Genomic DNA, 17,160 nt, shown 5'->3' with positions numbered 1-17,160 from the left:
TGGCCAGCAGCTCTCCAGTCCCTGCATCAACAAGAACTGTAGTGGACTGAAGAGGAATTGCATGAGGACGCCTGAGACTAAGTTAGGGCACCGGAGGCCCAGGTAAGTTTAAAGGGTCCCAAGGCAGGGATGGTAGAGGAGGCTTTGCGGGGGGAGGGGTCGGTGACGCCAAGGGGGAGATTGGGGTCTCAGGGGAGAGGCCAGGGCTGGGGATTGGGCAGGGAGGTCCGGAGGCCACCGGACCTTAAGGGAGGGGCCCCCGACTTTAGAAGGGGACTTCCGATGGAAACGACCCCTCCTCTTCACGCCCGAGATCTAAGTCTGTTGATTTTTGGGCTTCCTCCATGCGAAGCCAATCCTCCCCGCCAGGCCGAGAAACTGAAGCTGGGCGGGAAATGGCATGGTCCGACCAATAACTGGCCACATAAGGGAATCAATTAGGGTGGGCTTCCCGCCTAAGGCCTTGCATAAAATTGCTGCGTGGTCGGTGCAGGCGGGAACCCGGAGGTAACCTAGTTCCTTCAATTTCATGGCCCACCCCCGCCAACCGCCTAAAAACCCTCCGGCTGGGGGTGGAAAAATCAGGCCTCACGGTTGTATTCCCTGGAATTTCGAAGGTCAAAGGGTGATTTAATCAAAGTTTTCAAGATATTGAAAGGGAGATGATAAAGTGGATGGAGAAAACTATTTCCACTGGCCGAGGAGTTTAGGACTAGGGGGCAGGGTCTAAAGATGAGAGGCACACCTTTCAGGGGTGAAAATAGAAAACCCTTCTCCACACAAAGGGGGGCAAAAATTTGGAACCCTCTTCCACAAACAACAATTGACGCTGGATCAATTGTAAATTTTAAATCTGAGAATGATAGATTTTTGTTAACCAAAGGTACAGTAATAACAAATATGGGGCATATGGAGTTAAGATGCAGATCAGCCATGATCTCATTGAATGGCAGAACAGGCTCGAAGGGTTAAACAGCCTCGTCCTGTTCCTATGTTCCTGCAGATCAATGCGTGCCCATAATTCTGGCCCTCCCCGATTTTAATCGCTCCATACTGGCGGCCTGAGCCCTAAGTTCTAGAATTCCCTCCATCTCTTTCTCTCTCTCTCTCTCTCTTCCTCATTCCTTAAAGCTTAACCCTTTGGCCAAGTTTTTGGTGACCTGTCCTAAAATCTCCTTATGTGGTTCAATGCCAAATTTTGTTTGATAATCACTCCTGTGAAGCACCTTGGGATGTTTAACCACATTAAAGGTGCTATATAAGTAGAAGTCATCGTTCCTGTCACGAAGGTAAACTTTCCCTCCTCGGCCTGCCCGCAGTATCATCTGCCTCCTCCAACCCCTCTCCATTTTTGTCCAGCTGGGTGGGGCTGCACTCGCTTGGTTCCATTCTTATTTATCTAAGAAATAGATTTATTATTTTGCAATGGCTTCTCATGCTGCTCTCGCAGCGTTACCTCGTGTGTCCCCCCAAGGACCTGTCCTTGGCCTGTCCTATTTCTCACCACATGCTGCCCCTACTGAAGACACAGTGTTAGTTTTCACACGTATTTAATAAACAGCCAGCAGCTGCTCCAACCTCCAGCCCACACAACCCTCCGAGATCGCTGTGCTCATTCAATTCCGGCCTCTTGAGCACCCCCCAATTTTAATCGCTCCATCATTGGCAGCTGTGCCTTCACCTGCCTGGGCCCAAAATTTCCTCCCAAAAACCTCTCTCCTCTCAGCCTCACTTCCCTCCTTTGAGACATTCCTTAAAATTTACCTTTTTTAACTAAGCTTTGGGTCATCCAACCTAATATTTCCCGATGTGGCTTGTGTCATATTTTGTTTTATAATGCTCCCGTGAAGCCTCTGGGATGTTTCATTATGTTAAAGGCACCATATAAATCAACGTTGTTGTTGTTAGACTTCAATGCAGGTCCTTGCATCTTTCAGTGATACAGGCTGACTGCAATCTCTGATGCACATTAACCTTGGACCAGCTATGCCCTCACACCCAGTTTTAAAATTTTACTCTAGATCAATCATTTTGAAAAACTGAAATAAGCCATCTGGCCCTCAGTCTTTTCCCTTTTTTTGGCTGACAGTGACTGGCCTTTGAACATGAAGCCTCAATGCTCATCTGTCTCATCCGAACCAATGTACGCTGCTTGGTTTTACCTCATTCCACGAAGGCGTTCCGCTCTAGGTGAAAGGTCCTCCCTGCCCACCCACACTGGCAAGCAAAGGAAACCATTAGGACTTGCTCTAAAAACACTGAAAGCAAAGTCTGGGGGGAGCAACTTATGCTATTCCTTTTAATGGACAGAAACAGAAGACAGACATGAATTAATTTAGATTTTTAGTTAAATGCCAGCCAGCTAGCGGATATGCAGACTCGCACTGCTAGGCTGCACATGTCACAAAATAGGTGGCACATCCCCTCCTACCCCAACCTCCAATCCTCTCCACCTTTCCTTCTCTTCACCACTCCCTACTAACCCCATCATCCCCGCTCCCTCCTACTCCTCATCACCCTCTCCCACACCACTCCCTCCACCACACTCCCTCCCAACCTCCAGCTACCTCATCCTTCTCCCCAGCCCTCCATCCCTGGGCACCCTCCTCCACCCCGCTCCCTTCTCCCTCGCCTCTCCATCCCATCCCATATCCCTCTTCCTCTCAACTCTCTTCCTACCCTCATTTCTTATTACCCATCATCACTCCCATTCTCCCCATTCCCTCCTCCATGCCCCTCTGCCTCATTCCCCCATCTCTTCTACCACCCTGAGTGACTCCATTTAGAACAGGGAAAGGCCACCATTTCAAGTCTGCCTCGAAAGCCACTCCAGGGTAGCAGATTGAGCATGCAGGAGGGTGCAGACTCCTTCCACCACCCCTGCCAACGGGGTAGTGGACTGGGAGCAAGATCCTCCTCAAAAAGACCCCCCAATTCCAGCTGGAAAAATGACACTTTGGGGAAAGGAAAAGCCACAGAATTCATGGTGTGACCACAGTTTCTCCTGTAAGATCAAAGCAGACCGGCTCCCTTCCCCTCTCAATAATATACTCACCAAGCTGTGCGCAGTCGAACGCCGCCTCAAATTTGCCTTTGCATCTTCTTTTATTTCGGCATGTGGGAGAAACAGCAAGAACAAAGCAAAGGGTGAGGCTGGGGGTACATCAGAACGAGATTCACTCTCTCACTGTGCAGTGCAACAAACCCCAATAACGCAGTCACTCTGCAAACCCGCGGCCGAGAAAGGTCTCAGCTATTCACTGGGAGCAGCAGTTGGGACAGTAATGAAAAGAAAGTATGACTCGCATTTCCATAGCACCATTCACATCCTCGGGCCATCCAAAAGGTACTTTACACCCAAAGTAATTTTGTGAGAGTGTGGTCGCTATTGTGGAGGTGCTGTGGTGCAGTGGGTAGCATCCCTACCTCTGGGCCACAAGCTCTAGGTTCGAAACCCACTCCAAGACTTGCTGTGATTTCTAAATTCACCGCACATACTTAATGGGCTAAGAACCACACCTATCTCCCCTTAAAAAAAACTGATTAAGGGCACAAAGGAGAAGGGAATTGGGGATTTCAGTTTATCTCTCCTCCCCTGTCGATAGCAAAGTGCAAGTTCTTGTTTCTGCTGTAAAGATACAGAAAAACTAATTAACCAAGGCACGGATTGGTGGCACACACATTGTAGTGTGTCCGTTGGCTCCTGCACTCAAATGTTGTGGCCACACAATCTCTGAGCATCTCACCATCTATTCCCCTGAGCGGTGGAGTGGGATCAAAGGCAGAAGCTTCTGAGATTCCTAAAGAAACGCTGGATGATCTGACGCTGGGACGCCGCGAAAAATTCCTCCAGCTGTCCATTCTTGAAGCTTTGTCGTTCCTACAAGAAAGGGGAATTGCCATGATGAAATGGGGTTAGTTCCCAGCACGCATGCGCCCACAGGAAAACTGCTCCCTAAACTGTCCATCTGTTCACAGGTGGCAGAACTGCAAAGCAGAAATTCAAACCATGTGCTGCTCTGCAAATGTTTGATGGGGACAGTGTAGAGGGAGATTTACTCTGTATCTAATCCCGTGCTGTACCTGTCCTGGGAGTGTTTGATGGGGACGGTGTAGAGGGAGATTTGCTCTGTATCTAACCCCGGGCTGTACCTGTCCTGGGAGTGTTTGATGGGGACAGTGTAGAGGGAGCTTTACCTTGTATCTAACCCCGTGCTGTACCTGTCCTGGGAGTGTTTGATGGGGACAGTGTAGAGGGAGCTTCACTCTGTATCTAACCCCGTGCTGTACCTGTCCTGGGAGTTTTTGATGGGGACAGTGTAGAGGGAGCTTTACTCTGTAACTAACCCCGTGCTGTACCTGTCCTGGGAGTGTTTGATGGGGACAGTGTAGAGGGAGCTTTACTCTGTATCTAACCCCGTGCTGTATCTGTCCTGGGAGTGTTTGATTTGGACAGTGTATTCCTGCCCTGTTCAAAAGATGTTCAGCTGATGTGTTGTTTGATTAGTTCATGCTGGTTATCGCTGGACACCAAAAGACGCAACCTTACTCACACTTAAAATACTGGTTGTGTTTCACTACTTGTGTGACAGTTAGGATTGTACGAGAACAGAATGAAGTACAAACTGGAAAGGCATGGAATTTGCAATTTTCAATTGAAACATTCACATTCCTGAGAGGCCTCAAAGCTCAGTACACCTGAATTACTTTAACTCGGGTCACTGGTGTAAAGTGGGAAAAGCAGCAGCCAATTGATCCCAGAAACAGAAAGGAGGGAAAACAGCACCAACGTTTGATGGTGTAGATCGTGAGGACAATCGTGGACATCACACTGGAGACAGCTGTGGCAAAGAACAGCACGGGATCCATCACATCCTCCTGCCCAGGAAAATGACGCCTTGGTTTAACTTCTTAATCGAAAGACAGCACCATCAACAGTGCGGCACTCCCTCCGTACTAACCCTCCGACAGTGCAGCACTCCCTCAGTACTGACCCTCCGACAGTGCAGCACTCGCTCAGTACTGACCCTCTGACAGTGCGGCACTCCCTCAGTACTGACCCTCTGACAGTGCAGCACTCCCTCAGTACTGACCCCCCGACAGTGCGGCTCTCCCTCAGTACTGACCCTCCGACAGTGCGGCACTCCCTCAGTACTGACCCTCCGACAATGTGGCACTCCCTCAGTACTGACTCTCTGACAGTGCGGCACTCCCTCAGTACTGACCCTCCGACAGTGCGGCACGCCCTCAGCACTGACCCTCTGACAGTGCGGCACTCCCTCAGTACTGACCCTCCGACAGTGCAGCACTCCCTCAGTACTGACCCTCTGACAGTGCAGCACTCCCTCAGTACTGACCCTCTGACAGTGCGGCACTCCCTCAGTACTGACCCTCCGACAGTGCAGCACTCCCTCAGTACTGACCCTCTGACAGTGCGGCGCTCCCTCAGTACTGACCCTCTGACAGTGCGGCACTCCCTCAGTACTGACCCCCCGAAAGTGCAGCATTCCCTCAGTACTGACCCCCCGACAGTGCAGCACTCCCACAGTCCTGACCCTCCGACAGTGCGGCACTCCCTCAGTACTGACCCTCCGACAGTGCAGCACTCCCTCAGTACTGACCCACCGACAGTGCGGCGCTCCCTCAGTACTGACCCTCCGACAGTGCGGCGCTCCCTCAGTACTGACCCTCCGACAGTGCAGCACTCCCTCAGTACTGACCCTCCGACAGTGCAGCACTCCCTCAGTACTGACCCTCCGACAGTGCGGCACGCCCTCAGCACTGACCCTCTGACAGTGCGGCACTCCCTCAGTACTGACCCACCGACAGTGCGGCACTCCCTCAGTACTGACCCTCCGACAGTGCAGCACTCCCTCAGTACTGACCCTCTGACAGTGCGGCACTCCCTCAGTACTGACCCTCCGACAGTGCAGCACTCCCTCAGTACTGACCCTCCGACAGTGCGGCACTCCCTCAGTACTGACCCTCTGACAGTGCGGCACTCCCTCAGTACTGACCCTCTGACAGTGCAGCACTCCCTCAGTACTCACCCTCCGACAGTGCAGCCCTCCCTCAGTACTGACCCTCTGTCAGTGCGGCACTCCCTCAGTACTGACCCTCTGACAGTGCGGCACTCCCTCAGTACTGACCCTCTGACAGTGCAGCGCTCCCTCAGTACTGACCCTCTGACAGTGCGGCACTCCCTCAGTACTGACCCTCTGACAGTGCTGCACTCCCTCAGTACTGACCCTCCGACAGTGCAGCACTCCCTCAGTACTGACCCTCCGACAGTGCAGCACTCCCTCAGTACTGACCCTCCGACAGTGCGGCACTCCCTCAGTACTGACCCTCCGACAGTGCAGCACTCCCTCAGTACCGACCCTCTGACAGTGCGGCACTCCCTCAGTACTGACCCCCCGACAGTGCAGCACTCCCACAGTCCTGACCCTCCGACAGTGCGGCACTCCCTCAGTACTGACCCTCCGACAGTGCAGCACTCCCTCAGTACTGACCCACCGACAGTGCGGCACTCCCTCAGTACTGACCCTCCGACAGTGCGGCACTCCCTCAGTACTGGCCCTGTGCCGTTCGTTGATTTTCTTCCCCCGTTGCCGGGCGCCAAGGTCAACCGAACCTGCTGACCTCGGCCCGACCCTTGATTGACAGCTCGCGGTCCAATCGTATTTCGGGATTCCGCCCGTCCCGCCCGCTCTGACCATTAGGAAGCGAGCGTTCTCCACAGCAGGGTTGGTTGACGCCTCCGCCGGCGGTTGGATTCATTTCCATAGCAACCGATCCGCGCGGGCTGGGCGCTGCCCAGTCGCCCGTCAATCACCGAAAGCTCGCTCTCGGATTGGCCGGCTCCGCGTTGCCCAGGGAGACAAGACGCTGAAGCGAGCGCGCCATTTTCATGCTGTGAATGGAGCCTTAAAGGTACAGTGCTCAATCAAAATTGTGGGGCAAAGCCTTCATTTTGGCTATACCCCCCCAACCCCCCCCAACCACCACCTCAACAGAAGCAGCACTCAGAAAAATTAATCTGCTTATTTCCTGGATTTTATCTTCCTGTCTGCCTCGAAATATAGATTTTTGCAACACTGAAGGAGGCCATTTGGGCCATCACCACTGTGCTGTCTCATTGAAGAAGCTGTCCAATTACTCCCACTCCCCTGCTGCAGGGCTCGAATGGTCCATAAGGGTCAGTGTGGACTGGTTGGGCCAAATGTCCTGTTTCTGTGCTGCAAAGTAATGGAAGGGGTCATCAACACTACTATCAAGCTGCAATTGCTTAGCAATAACCTGCTCACTGACACCCAGTTTGGGTTCCTCCAGGGCCACTCAGCTCCTGACCTCATGACAGACTTGGTTCAAACATGGACAAAGCAGCTAAACTCCAGAGCTGAATGTGAGAGTGTCTGCCCTTGACATCGAAGCCGCATTTGACAGAGCACCAAGGAGCCCTAGCCAAACTAGAGTCAGTGGGAATCCAGGGGGAAAACTCGCCCCTGGTTGGAGTCATACCTAGCCCAAAGGAAGATTGTTGCGATTGTTGGAGGTCAGTCATCTCAGCTCCAGGACGTCACTGCAGGAGTTCCTCAGGGTAGTGTCCTCGGCCCAACCATCTTCAGCTGCTTCACCAATGACCTTCCTTCCATCATAAGGTCAGAAGTGGGGATGTTCGCTGATGATTGCACAATGTTCAGCACCATTCACGACTCCTCAGTTACTGAAGCAGTCCATGCCCAGATGCAGCAAGACCTGGACAATATCCAAGCTTGGGCTGACAACTGGCAAGTAACATTCGCACTACACAAGTGTCAGGCAATAACCATCTCCAACAAGATAGAATCTAACCATCGCCCCTTGATGTTCAATGGCATTACCATTACTGAATCCCCTGCTATCAACATCCAGGGATTGACCAGAAACTGAACTGGACCAGCCATATAAATACTGTGGCTACAAGAGCAGGTCAGAGGCTACGAATCCTGCAATGAGTAACTCACCTCCTGACTCCCCAAAGCCTGTCCACCATCTACAAGACACAATCAGGAGTGTGATGGAATACTCCCCACTTGCCTGGATGAGTACAGTTCCCACAGCACTCGAGAAGCTTAACACCATCCAGGACAAAGCAACCTGCTTGATTGGCACCCCATCCACAAACATTAACTCCTCCAACACCAACGCACAGTAGCAGCAGTGTGTACCATCTACAAGATGCACTGCAGGAATTCACCAAGGCTCTTTAGATAGCACCTTCCAAGTCCACAACCACTACCAGCTAGAAGGACAAGGGCAGCAGAGAGGTGGGGAACACCACCACCTGGAAGTTCCCCTCCAAGTCACTCACCATCCTGACTTGGAAATATATCACCGTTCCTTCACTTTTGCTGGGACAAAATCCTGGAACTCCCTCCCCAGCAGCACGGTGGGTGTACCTACACCACATGGACTGCAGTGGTTCAAGAAAGCAACTCACCACCACCTTCTCAAGGGGCAATTAGGGATGGGCAATAAATGCTGGCCCAGCCACATCCCATGAATGATTTTTTTTTAAATGTCCTCTTGTTCCTGCACCTTCTTTGAGTGAAAACAGTCTCTCCTTATTGACTCAATCGATACACTATATATGCATCACTTGGGACATGGCAAATCAGCACGTTTTGCCCATCACACAGCAGCAAATAGCTTCCTTTAATGATTGTGTGTACACCCTGGTAGGCTGCTACGTCTGTCATTCTATCTCTATCCCTGTAACATCTGTGCACTCCTCCAACTCTGGCCTCTCGAGCATCCCCAATTTCCATCGCTCCATCTTAGTATCTGTGCCTTCAGCTGCCTGGGCCCTAAGTTCTGGAATTCTGTCCCTACACTTCTCCGCCTCTATCTTCTCGCTTTTCTCTTTTAAGACGCCCCTTAAAACATATGAAATAGGAGCAGAAGTAGACCATTCGGCCCCTTGAGCCTGCTTCGCCGTGCATTAACATCACGGCTGATGTGTTAGTGTTTCAATTTCCACATTCCCATCTAACCCCGATAACCTTTGATTCCCTTGCCTAACAAGAATCTATCTAGCTCTGCCTTAAAAATATTCAGTGACCCAGTCTCCACCGACTTCTGAGGCATACTGACTATGCAGAACCCCTTTCCTTGTCCTACCTATTTGTTAGTACCAATATGGACCATGACAACTGGATCCTCCCCCTCCCATTGCAAGTTCCTCTCCAGCCCTGAGCAGATGTCCTGAACCCTGGCACCGGACAGGCAACATGGCTGTCAGGACTCTCGTTCTTTGCTGAGGAGAACGAAAAGCTTCCTGTACACATTGCCATGGCCAGCCTGCTCATCCACCTTGCAGATCTCACCTACATCCACACAGGTTGTGAGCACCTCAAACCTTTCTGCTCGGTCCCATTACCTGCCTCACTCACAGTCACATCCTCCTGTCCCTCACTGCTGACCAAAACTCTATTCTGAGGGGTGCGACTGTCTTCTGGAACAATGTGTCCAGGTATTTCTCCCCCTCCTTTACATTGTGCAGTGTCTGCAGTTCATCTTCCAGATCAATAATCCTAATCCGGAATTTCTCAAGCTGCTTACACTTCCTGCAGACGTGTTTGTCATGGATCACCTTGGCATCCAAAAGCTCCCACATCCCACAGCTGTAACATAACACCTGTCCCAGCATTGTTACTTACGTTATTTAATTAACTTAATTTAAATGCTCACTTAATTAACTGAGAATAATTCCTATGTAGACCACGCCTCTTTCCCCTGTGCACCGAATTCCCACGTGATCCTAGTTTACTCAGCCTCCACCTCACTCTAGCATAGTCGCCTGTCTCCTCGTGTGTCCCTTACTAATTGACCAAGATCAAAACCTTCCTCACTGACCAAGTGTTTGGTCACCTGTGCCTAACATCTCCTAAAACGGCTCGTTGCCAAGTTTTATTTGGGGACCCTCCTGAGATGCTCAAGAGGCCAGAATTGGTGGAATGCCGACATCTCTGAGGGTTGTGGGACTGGAGGAGGTTACAGAGATAGGGAGGGTTGTAGGGGCTGGAGGCGGTTACAGAGATAGGGAGGGGTGTAGGGGCTGGAGGAGGTTACAGAGATAGGGAGGGTTGTAGGGACTGGAGGAGGTTACAGAGATAGGGAGAGTTGTAAGGGCTGGAGGAGGTTACAGATATTGGAAGGGTTGTAGGGGCTGGAGGGGGTTACAGAGATAGGGTGGGTTGTAGGGGCTGGAGGAGGTTATAGAGATAGGGAGGGTTGTAGGGGCTGGAAGAGGTTACAGAGATAGGGAGGGTTGTAGGGGCTGGAGGAGGTTATAGAGAAATGGAGGGGTGTAGGGGCTGGAGGAGTTTTCAGAGATGGGGAGGGTTGTAGGTGCTGGAGGAGGTTTCAGAGATAAGGAGGGTTGTAGGGTCTGGAGGAGGTTTCAGAGCTAGGGAGGGTTGTAGGGGCTGGAAGAGGTTACAGAGATAGGGAGGGTTGTAGGGGCTGGAAGAGGTTACAGAGATAGGGAGGGTTGTAGGGGCTGGAAGAGGTTACAGAGATAGGGAAGGTTGTAGGGGCTGGAGGAAGTTATAGAGAAATGGAGGGATGTAGGGGCTGGAGGAGGTTTCAGAGATGGGGAGGGTTGTAGGGGCTGGAGGAGGTTTCAGAGATAAAGAGGGTTGTAGGGGCTGGAGGAGGTTACAGAGATAGTGAGGGTTGTAGGGGCTGGAGGAGGTTTCAGAGATAGGGAGGGTTGTAGGGGCTGGAGGAGGTTTCAGAGATAGAGAGGGTTGTAGGGGCTGGAGGAGGTTTCAGAGATAGGGAGAGGTGAAGCCATGGATGGACTTGAAAACAAGAATGGGAAATTTTAAAACGGAGGCTTTGTCAGACTTGGAGCCAGGCTGGGTGAGTGAGGGAAGTGTACACTGGCTGAACAGGCCTCTGTGTGAGCAATAGGACAGCAGGGGTTTGGAATAACTGAAGCTTACAGAGGGTGAGAAGTGAGAGGCCAGTCAGGATGGTTGACACAGCTGGAGGCAGAAGAGATATCACTGGCCAATAATGACAAACAGTCCGTGTTGTCCAGTTATTCTTGTGGACAAAGTGTCTGAATGCACAGAGTTTATCATATCTGGAAGATGTGTGTTTGTCAGACAAGTTGAAACATCACCACTGCATCATCAGACAAAAGGATTGGACTAGTGACTGTCACAGGTGCTCTGCTCTGACACTGAATTTTTACCGCAAGACATTTATGCAGATTAATTTTTACTTTATAATAACACAAATTAAACAACAAAAAAAAACACAGCCTGGAACAGTCCCTGAGACCCAATTCATGGCTGCATTGACAGTCTTGATTTTTTTATAGATGTATCCCCTCAAATCCATGTCAATACAGGACCTGTGCGTAATGATGAATACATCAGTTTAAAGTTGTGGAAACTAAGAGTCAAACCTGCGTTATGATTAAGTAATGCAGATACTGAACCAGCCCATATCCACACGCAACAAGACCAAGAAGATATTCAGGCTTGGGCTGATAAGTGGCAAGTAACATTTGCGTCACACAAATGTCAGGCAATGACCATCTCCAACAAGAGAGAATCCAACCCTCGCCCCCTTGACGTTCAATGGCATTACCCTCACTAATATCCCTCACTATTAACATCCTGGGGGTTACCATTGATCAGAAACTGAACTGGACTGGCCATATAAATACTGTGGCTACAAAAGCAGGTCAGAAGCTAAGAATCCTGCGGTGAGTAACTCACCTCCTAACACCCCTAAACCTGTCTATCATCTGCAAAGCACAAGTCAGGAGCGTGATGGAAAACTCCCCACTTGCCTGGATGAGTGCAGCTCCCACAACACTCGGGAAGCTCGACACCATCCAGGGCAAAGCAGCCGCTTGATTGGCAGCCCGTCCACAAACATTACCCCCCTCCACCACCAATGAACAGTGGTGGCAGTGTGTGTACCATTACAAGATGCTCTGCAGCAACTTGCCAAGGTGCTGTAAAGCGCTTTGGGACGTTGTGAGGTTGTGAAAGCTACCAGAGACTAATTGATTTATCGGTCATACTCCTTCTTGTCTCCTGTCCTGTTGCCCTTCACTGAAGGTTTAACTTGGAGTGTCTGAGGTGACAACGACAGGTAAATTCCTTCTGGAGTTTTGCACCCATCAGTTTGAAGAGTGCGTGAAGGTGTTGGAGGGACGGGTGTGTGAATGAGCGGCACTTGGCTCCTGGCGCGAGGCCAAGTGGTTGGGTAATTAGGGATGGCCATCTGCCACTATCCAACAGGAGCTGATGCTGGAATACTGATTCATTCAATTAGTGAAGCCTTCATCCTCTTGATCGTCTTCCTCACTTGGTTTCAATGTTAACCTGTCATTTTAATTTATGATAGCTCAGCACTGTCACCTCCACCAGTCCCTGATGTCCTTGCACCCAGGAGAGGAGGGAACAAACATTATAGAGTTTGGCTCTACTTTGAAACTCACACTGAGTACGGACACTGTTCATCCATTATCCCCGACACTACAACACCACCCCCCCACCCCCCACCCCACCCCCCCCCCCCCCCCCCACCCCGCCCCCCACCCCACCGTCCTTGGGAAGCCATATCCTTGATGTGTGAATACATTTCCCATTACCACCCCACATATACACAGATGAGTGTGTCTATATCCCGTTGCATATACACTCACTGCTGTACACATACCAGCAATGCTCACTCAATGCTGACTGTCCAGCAACCACTACTGGAAAGTGTAGGTCTCTGGTGGATACAGGATCTTGACCTACTGTGATTCCTTATGTAGTTGACTCGCCAGTCCTACATTCACCAGTTGTCATGGTTCACTTGTGAAAGATGGTGAGTTGGGCATGGCACTGTGAGGTTATAAAAATACTGTCATCATCCATCAACCACCTCCCTCACACACACTCACCGAGACACACACACACATACATATATACACAGAGAGACACACTCACAGAGACACACACACACACCGAGAGAAACACAAACACACTCACAGAGACACACACACACACCGAGAGAAACACAAACACACTCACAGAGACACACACACACACCGAGAGAAACACAAACACACTCACAGAGACACACACACACACCGAGAGAAACACAAACACACTCACAGAGACACACACACACACCGAGAGAAACACAAACACACTCACAGAGACACACACAAACACCGAGAGAAACACAAACACACTCACAGAGACACACACACACACCGAGAGAAACACAAACACCACTCACAGAGACACACACACACACCGAGAGAAACACAAACACACTCATAGAGACACACACACACACCGAGAGAAACACAAACACACTCACAGAGACACACACACTCATACATATATACACAGAGAGACACACTCACACAAACACAGACACACACACAAACACCAACAGAAACACACACACACTCATACACATGCTCATAGAGACACACTTACACAAACACACACACAAACACAGACTGGAACAGACACACACACACACACACACACACACACACACTCAGAGAAACACACATTCACACACATATATACACAGACAGACACACACACACAAACACAGACACACACACAAACACCAACAGAAACATACATGCATTACACACACACTCGCAGAGACACACACACACATTCACACATATATATATATACACAGACAGTCAGACACACAAACACAGACACACACAAACACCAACAGAAACATACATGCATTCACACAGACACTCGCAGAGACACAAACACACATTCACACATATAGAAATATACACAGACAGTCAGACACACAAACACAGACACAGACAAACACCAACAGAAACATACATGCATTCACACAGACACTCGCAGAGACACAAACACACATTCACACATATAGAAATATACACAGACAGTCAGACACACAAACACAGACACAGACAAACACCAACAGAAACATACATGCATTCACACACACTCGCAGAGACACACACACATTCACACATATATATATACACAGACAGACACACATCCATTCACTCACACATGCAAACACAGACACACACAGACACACATACACACACACACAAACGCACACCACATGGATCAACACACACATAGACAAAGATGATATAAAGAGAAAATTTAACTGGGGATCATTTAAGAACATGAATATGTATCCACATATTGTTGGAGATTCAAGGGCAAGATACATAGGATTACAACAAGCACAAAAACAGGCCATTTGGCCCATCTGCTCTGTGCTGGTGTTTCTGCTCCACACAAGCTTCCGCCCACCCCCTCTCCATCTCACCCGATCAGCATATCCTTCTGTTCCTTTCTCCCTCGTGTGTTTATGCAGCTTTCCCTGAAATGTCTCTATAGGATTCACCTCAACCACTCCCTGTGGGAGCGAGTTCCACACTCTCCCCGCTCTCTGAATAAAGAAGTTTCTCCTGAATTCCCAGTTGGATGGGGTGACTATCTGATATTGATGGTGCCTAGCTCTGGCCTCACCTACAAGTGGAAACATTTTCTCACTGTTACCCTAACAAAACCCTTGAATGACCTAAGCCATAGTGTCAAGGTTCCATCAGCCTCTGTCCAAGCCATTGGAACCACCAACATGAAGACAATCAACTCCACAGCATCACAAAGCAAGCGTATATTCAAATTCAAACAAGAATCTAACAGTGTAACAGAAAGATGCTGGGATGCTACATGGATTTAAATCTAACACAGGGATAGCTATTCCGCAGCCAGATCAGCCCAAGGCAAGAAAGAGTTATTGGACGTGGTGTACTTCAATATCTAACAAAATCTTTCCAAGTCAAGGTAACCAAAATAGAATTTATGCTAAAGGTGGGCGGAAAAGCATAATTATTATTATCAAGGCAGTATCCAACCAAGGTTCAAAAGCTAGATACCAATAGGATGAGGCAATTGTCCAACGAGGAGAGATTGAGTAGAAGGGGCTGATATTCTCTGGAATTTAAAACAATGAGAAATAACTTTAATGAAATGGATAAAATTCTTAGAGGGCCTGACAGGGTCAATGCTGAAAGGCTGTTCCCTCCCCACCCACCCCCAGGCCCTGTTGCCGGCTGGAGAGTCTAAAACATGGGGGTGGTGGGGGGGCGGGGAGACACAGTCTCAGGATGAGGAGCCCGGCCATTTTGGACTGAGGTGAGGAGAAATCTCTTCACTTGTGAATCTTTGCAATTCTTGACCCCAGAGGGCTGCGATTGAAACTGATGGATTTTTAGGCACTTGGGCTGTATGGGGATAGGCCGGGAAGTAGGGTTGCCAACTGTGCTTAAATGTATTCCTGGAGGCTGCTTCACCTGACTTGCCGTCCCCCCCCTGCCGCTCCAGCTATTAATCGGCCAACACATCCATCCATTTGAGGTCCTGCCTTCCTACACCAATTAGAAAGCAAGAAAACTCGTTACCCAATTGGATGATGCTTGACTGTCAGTCAAACAGCCATTTCTCCCCCATTTACTATATTTTTATATCTGGGAAAGAGAAATGATCAAAGAAAGTGGCAAAAACTATATATTGTGAATGTCCTGATGATTTTTCTCCAGGGTTGCACTCTGGAGGTTGGTCTTCAATTCCTGGAATCTCCAGGCCAATCCTGGAGAGTTGGCAACCTTAGTTGGGAACTGCAATGAGACAGAATATCAGCCATGATCTCAATAAATAGTGAAGGCTCAAAGGGCTAAATACTCTCCGCTAATTCTTATTTCATTACTTCATATCTTCTTTCAGTGAACCCTCTATCTAATAACATAATCAATTATTTGAATTAAATTGGATTATTATTAAATAATTAACAATAATTACCAGCAGAGAGCATTTCATTCGCTTAGCGCCTGGATCCTTGTCCATTCTCAGGGTGTTTCCCACTTAACACAATTTCTAGTTTGGTTTCAGTTTTAATAATTATCCAGTGAACAGTCTCGACCCTGCATCTGTAACTTCTCTCTGTACTCTGAGACTATTATCATAGAGACTCTGTAACCCACTAACCTCCCATGGGAGTGTTTGATGGGGACAGTGTAGAGGGAGATTTACTCTGTATCTAACCCTGTGCTGTACCTGTCCTGGGAGTGTTTGATGGGGACGGTGTAGAGGGAGCTTTACTCTGTATCTAACCCCGTGCTGTACCTGTCCTGGGAATGTTTGATGGGGACAGTGTAGAGGGAGCTTTACTCTGTATCTAACCCCATGCTGTACCTGTCCTGGGAGTGTTTGATGGGGACAGTGTAGAGGGAGCTTTACTCTGTATCTAACCCCGTGCTGTACCTGTCCTGGGAGTGTTTGATGGGGACAGTGTAGAGGGAGCTTTACTCTGTATCTAACCCCGTGCTGTACCTGTCCTGGGAGTGTTTGATGGGGACAGTGTAGAGGGAGATTTACTCTGTATCTAACCCCGTGCTGTACCTATCCTGGGAGTGTTTGATGGGGACAGTGTAGAGGGAGATTTACTCTGTATCTAACCCCGTGCTGTACCTGTCCTGGGAGTGTTTGATGGGGACAGTGTAGAGGGAGCTTTACTCTGTATCTAACCCCGTGCTGTACCTGTCCTGGGAGTGTTTGATGGGGACAGTGTAGAGGGAGATTTACTCTGTATCTAACCCCGTGCTGTACCTGCCCTGGGAGTGTTTGATGGGGACAGTGTAGAGGGAGCTTTACTCTGTATCTAACCCCGTGCTGTACCTGTCCTGGGAGTGTTTGATGGGGACAGTGTAGAGGGAGATTTACTCTGTATCTAACCCCATGCTGTACCTGTCCTGGGAGTGTTTGATGGGGACAGTGTAGAGGGAGATTTACTCTGTATCTAACCCCGTGCTGTACCTGCCCTGGGAGTGTTTGATGGGGACAGTGTAGAGGGAGATTTACTCTGTATCTAACCCTGTGCTTTACCTGCCCTGGGAGTGTTTGATGAGGGCGGTGTAGAGGGAGCTTTACTCTGTATTTAACTTGTGGTCTAGTTCTCTACAGAGAGACAAAGAGAGCAAGGGAGAGGGAAAGAGAGACAGATTGAGAAACAAGGAGACAGAGAGTAAGTGATGGGCTCCAATCTGAGTTTTGATTCTTCTTCCCTGCACAGGTG

General features: G+C 49.5%; 1 protein-coding gene across 1 annotated transcript in view; it reads right to left on the bottom strand.

Annotated features, from left to right (window-relative positions):
- The window catches only part of dnah2 (dynein, axonemal, heavy chain 2), a 251,184-nt gene extending 244,398 nt beyond the window's left edge, over window positions 1–6,786 (bottom strand). Inside the window, exon 1 of the mRNA XM_041178731.1 lies at window positions 6,643–6,786. Coding sequence (XP_041034665.1) covers window positions 6,643–6,786 — 144 coding nt within the window. The remainder of the gene's footprint in view (window positions 1–6,642) is intronic.
- Window positions 6,787–17,160: the final 10,374 nt, after the last annotated feature.

The sequence above is a fragment of the Carcharodon carcharias genome, chromosome 33 (assembly GCF_017639515.1).
Source record: "Carcharodon carcharias isolate sCarCar2 chromosome 33, sCarCar2.pri, whole genome shotgun sequence".
Classification (NCBI taxonomy): domain Eukaryota; kingdom Metazoa; phylum Chordata; class Chondrichthyes; order Lamniformes; family Lamnidae; genus Carcharodon; species Carcharodon carcharias.
The sequence above is the reverse complement of the archived record's forward strand: the minus strand, read 5'-3'. Positions and strand labels throughout refer to the sequence as shown.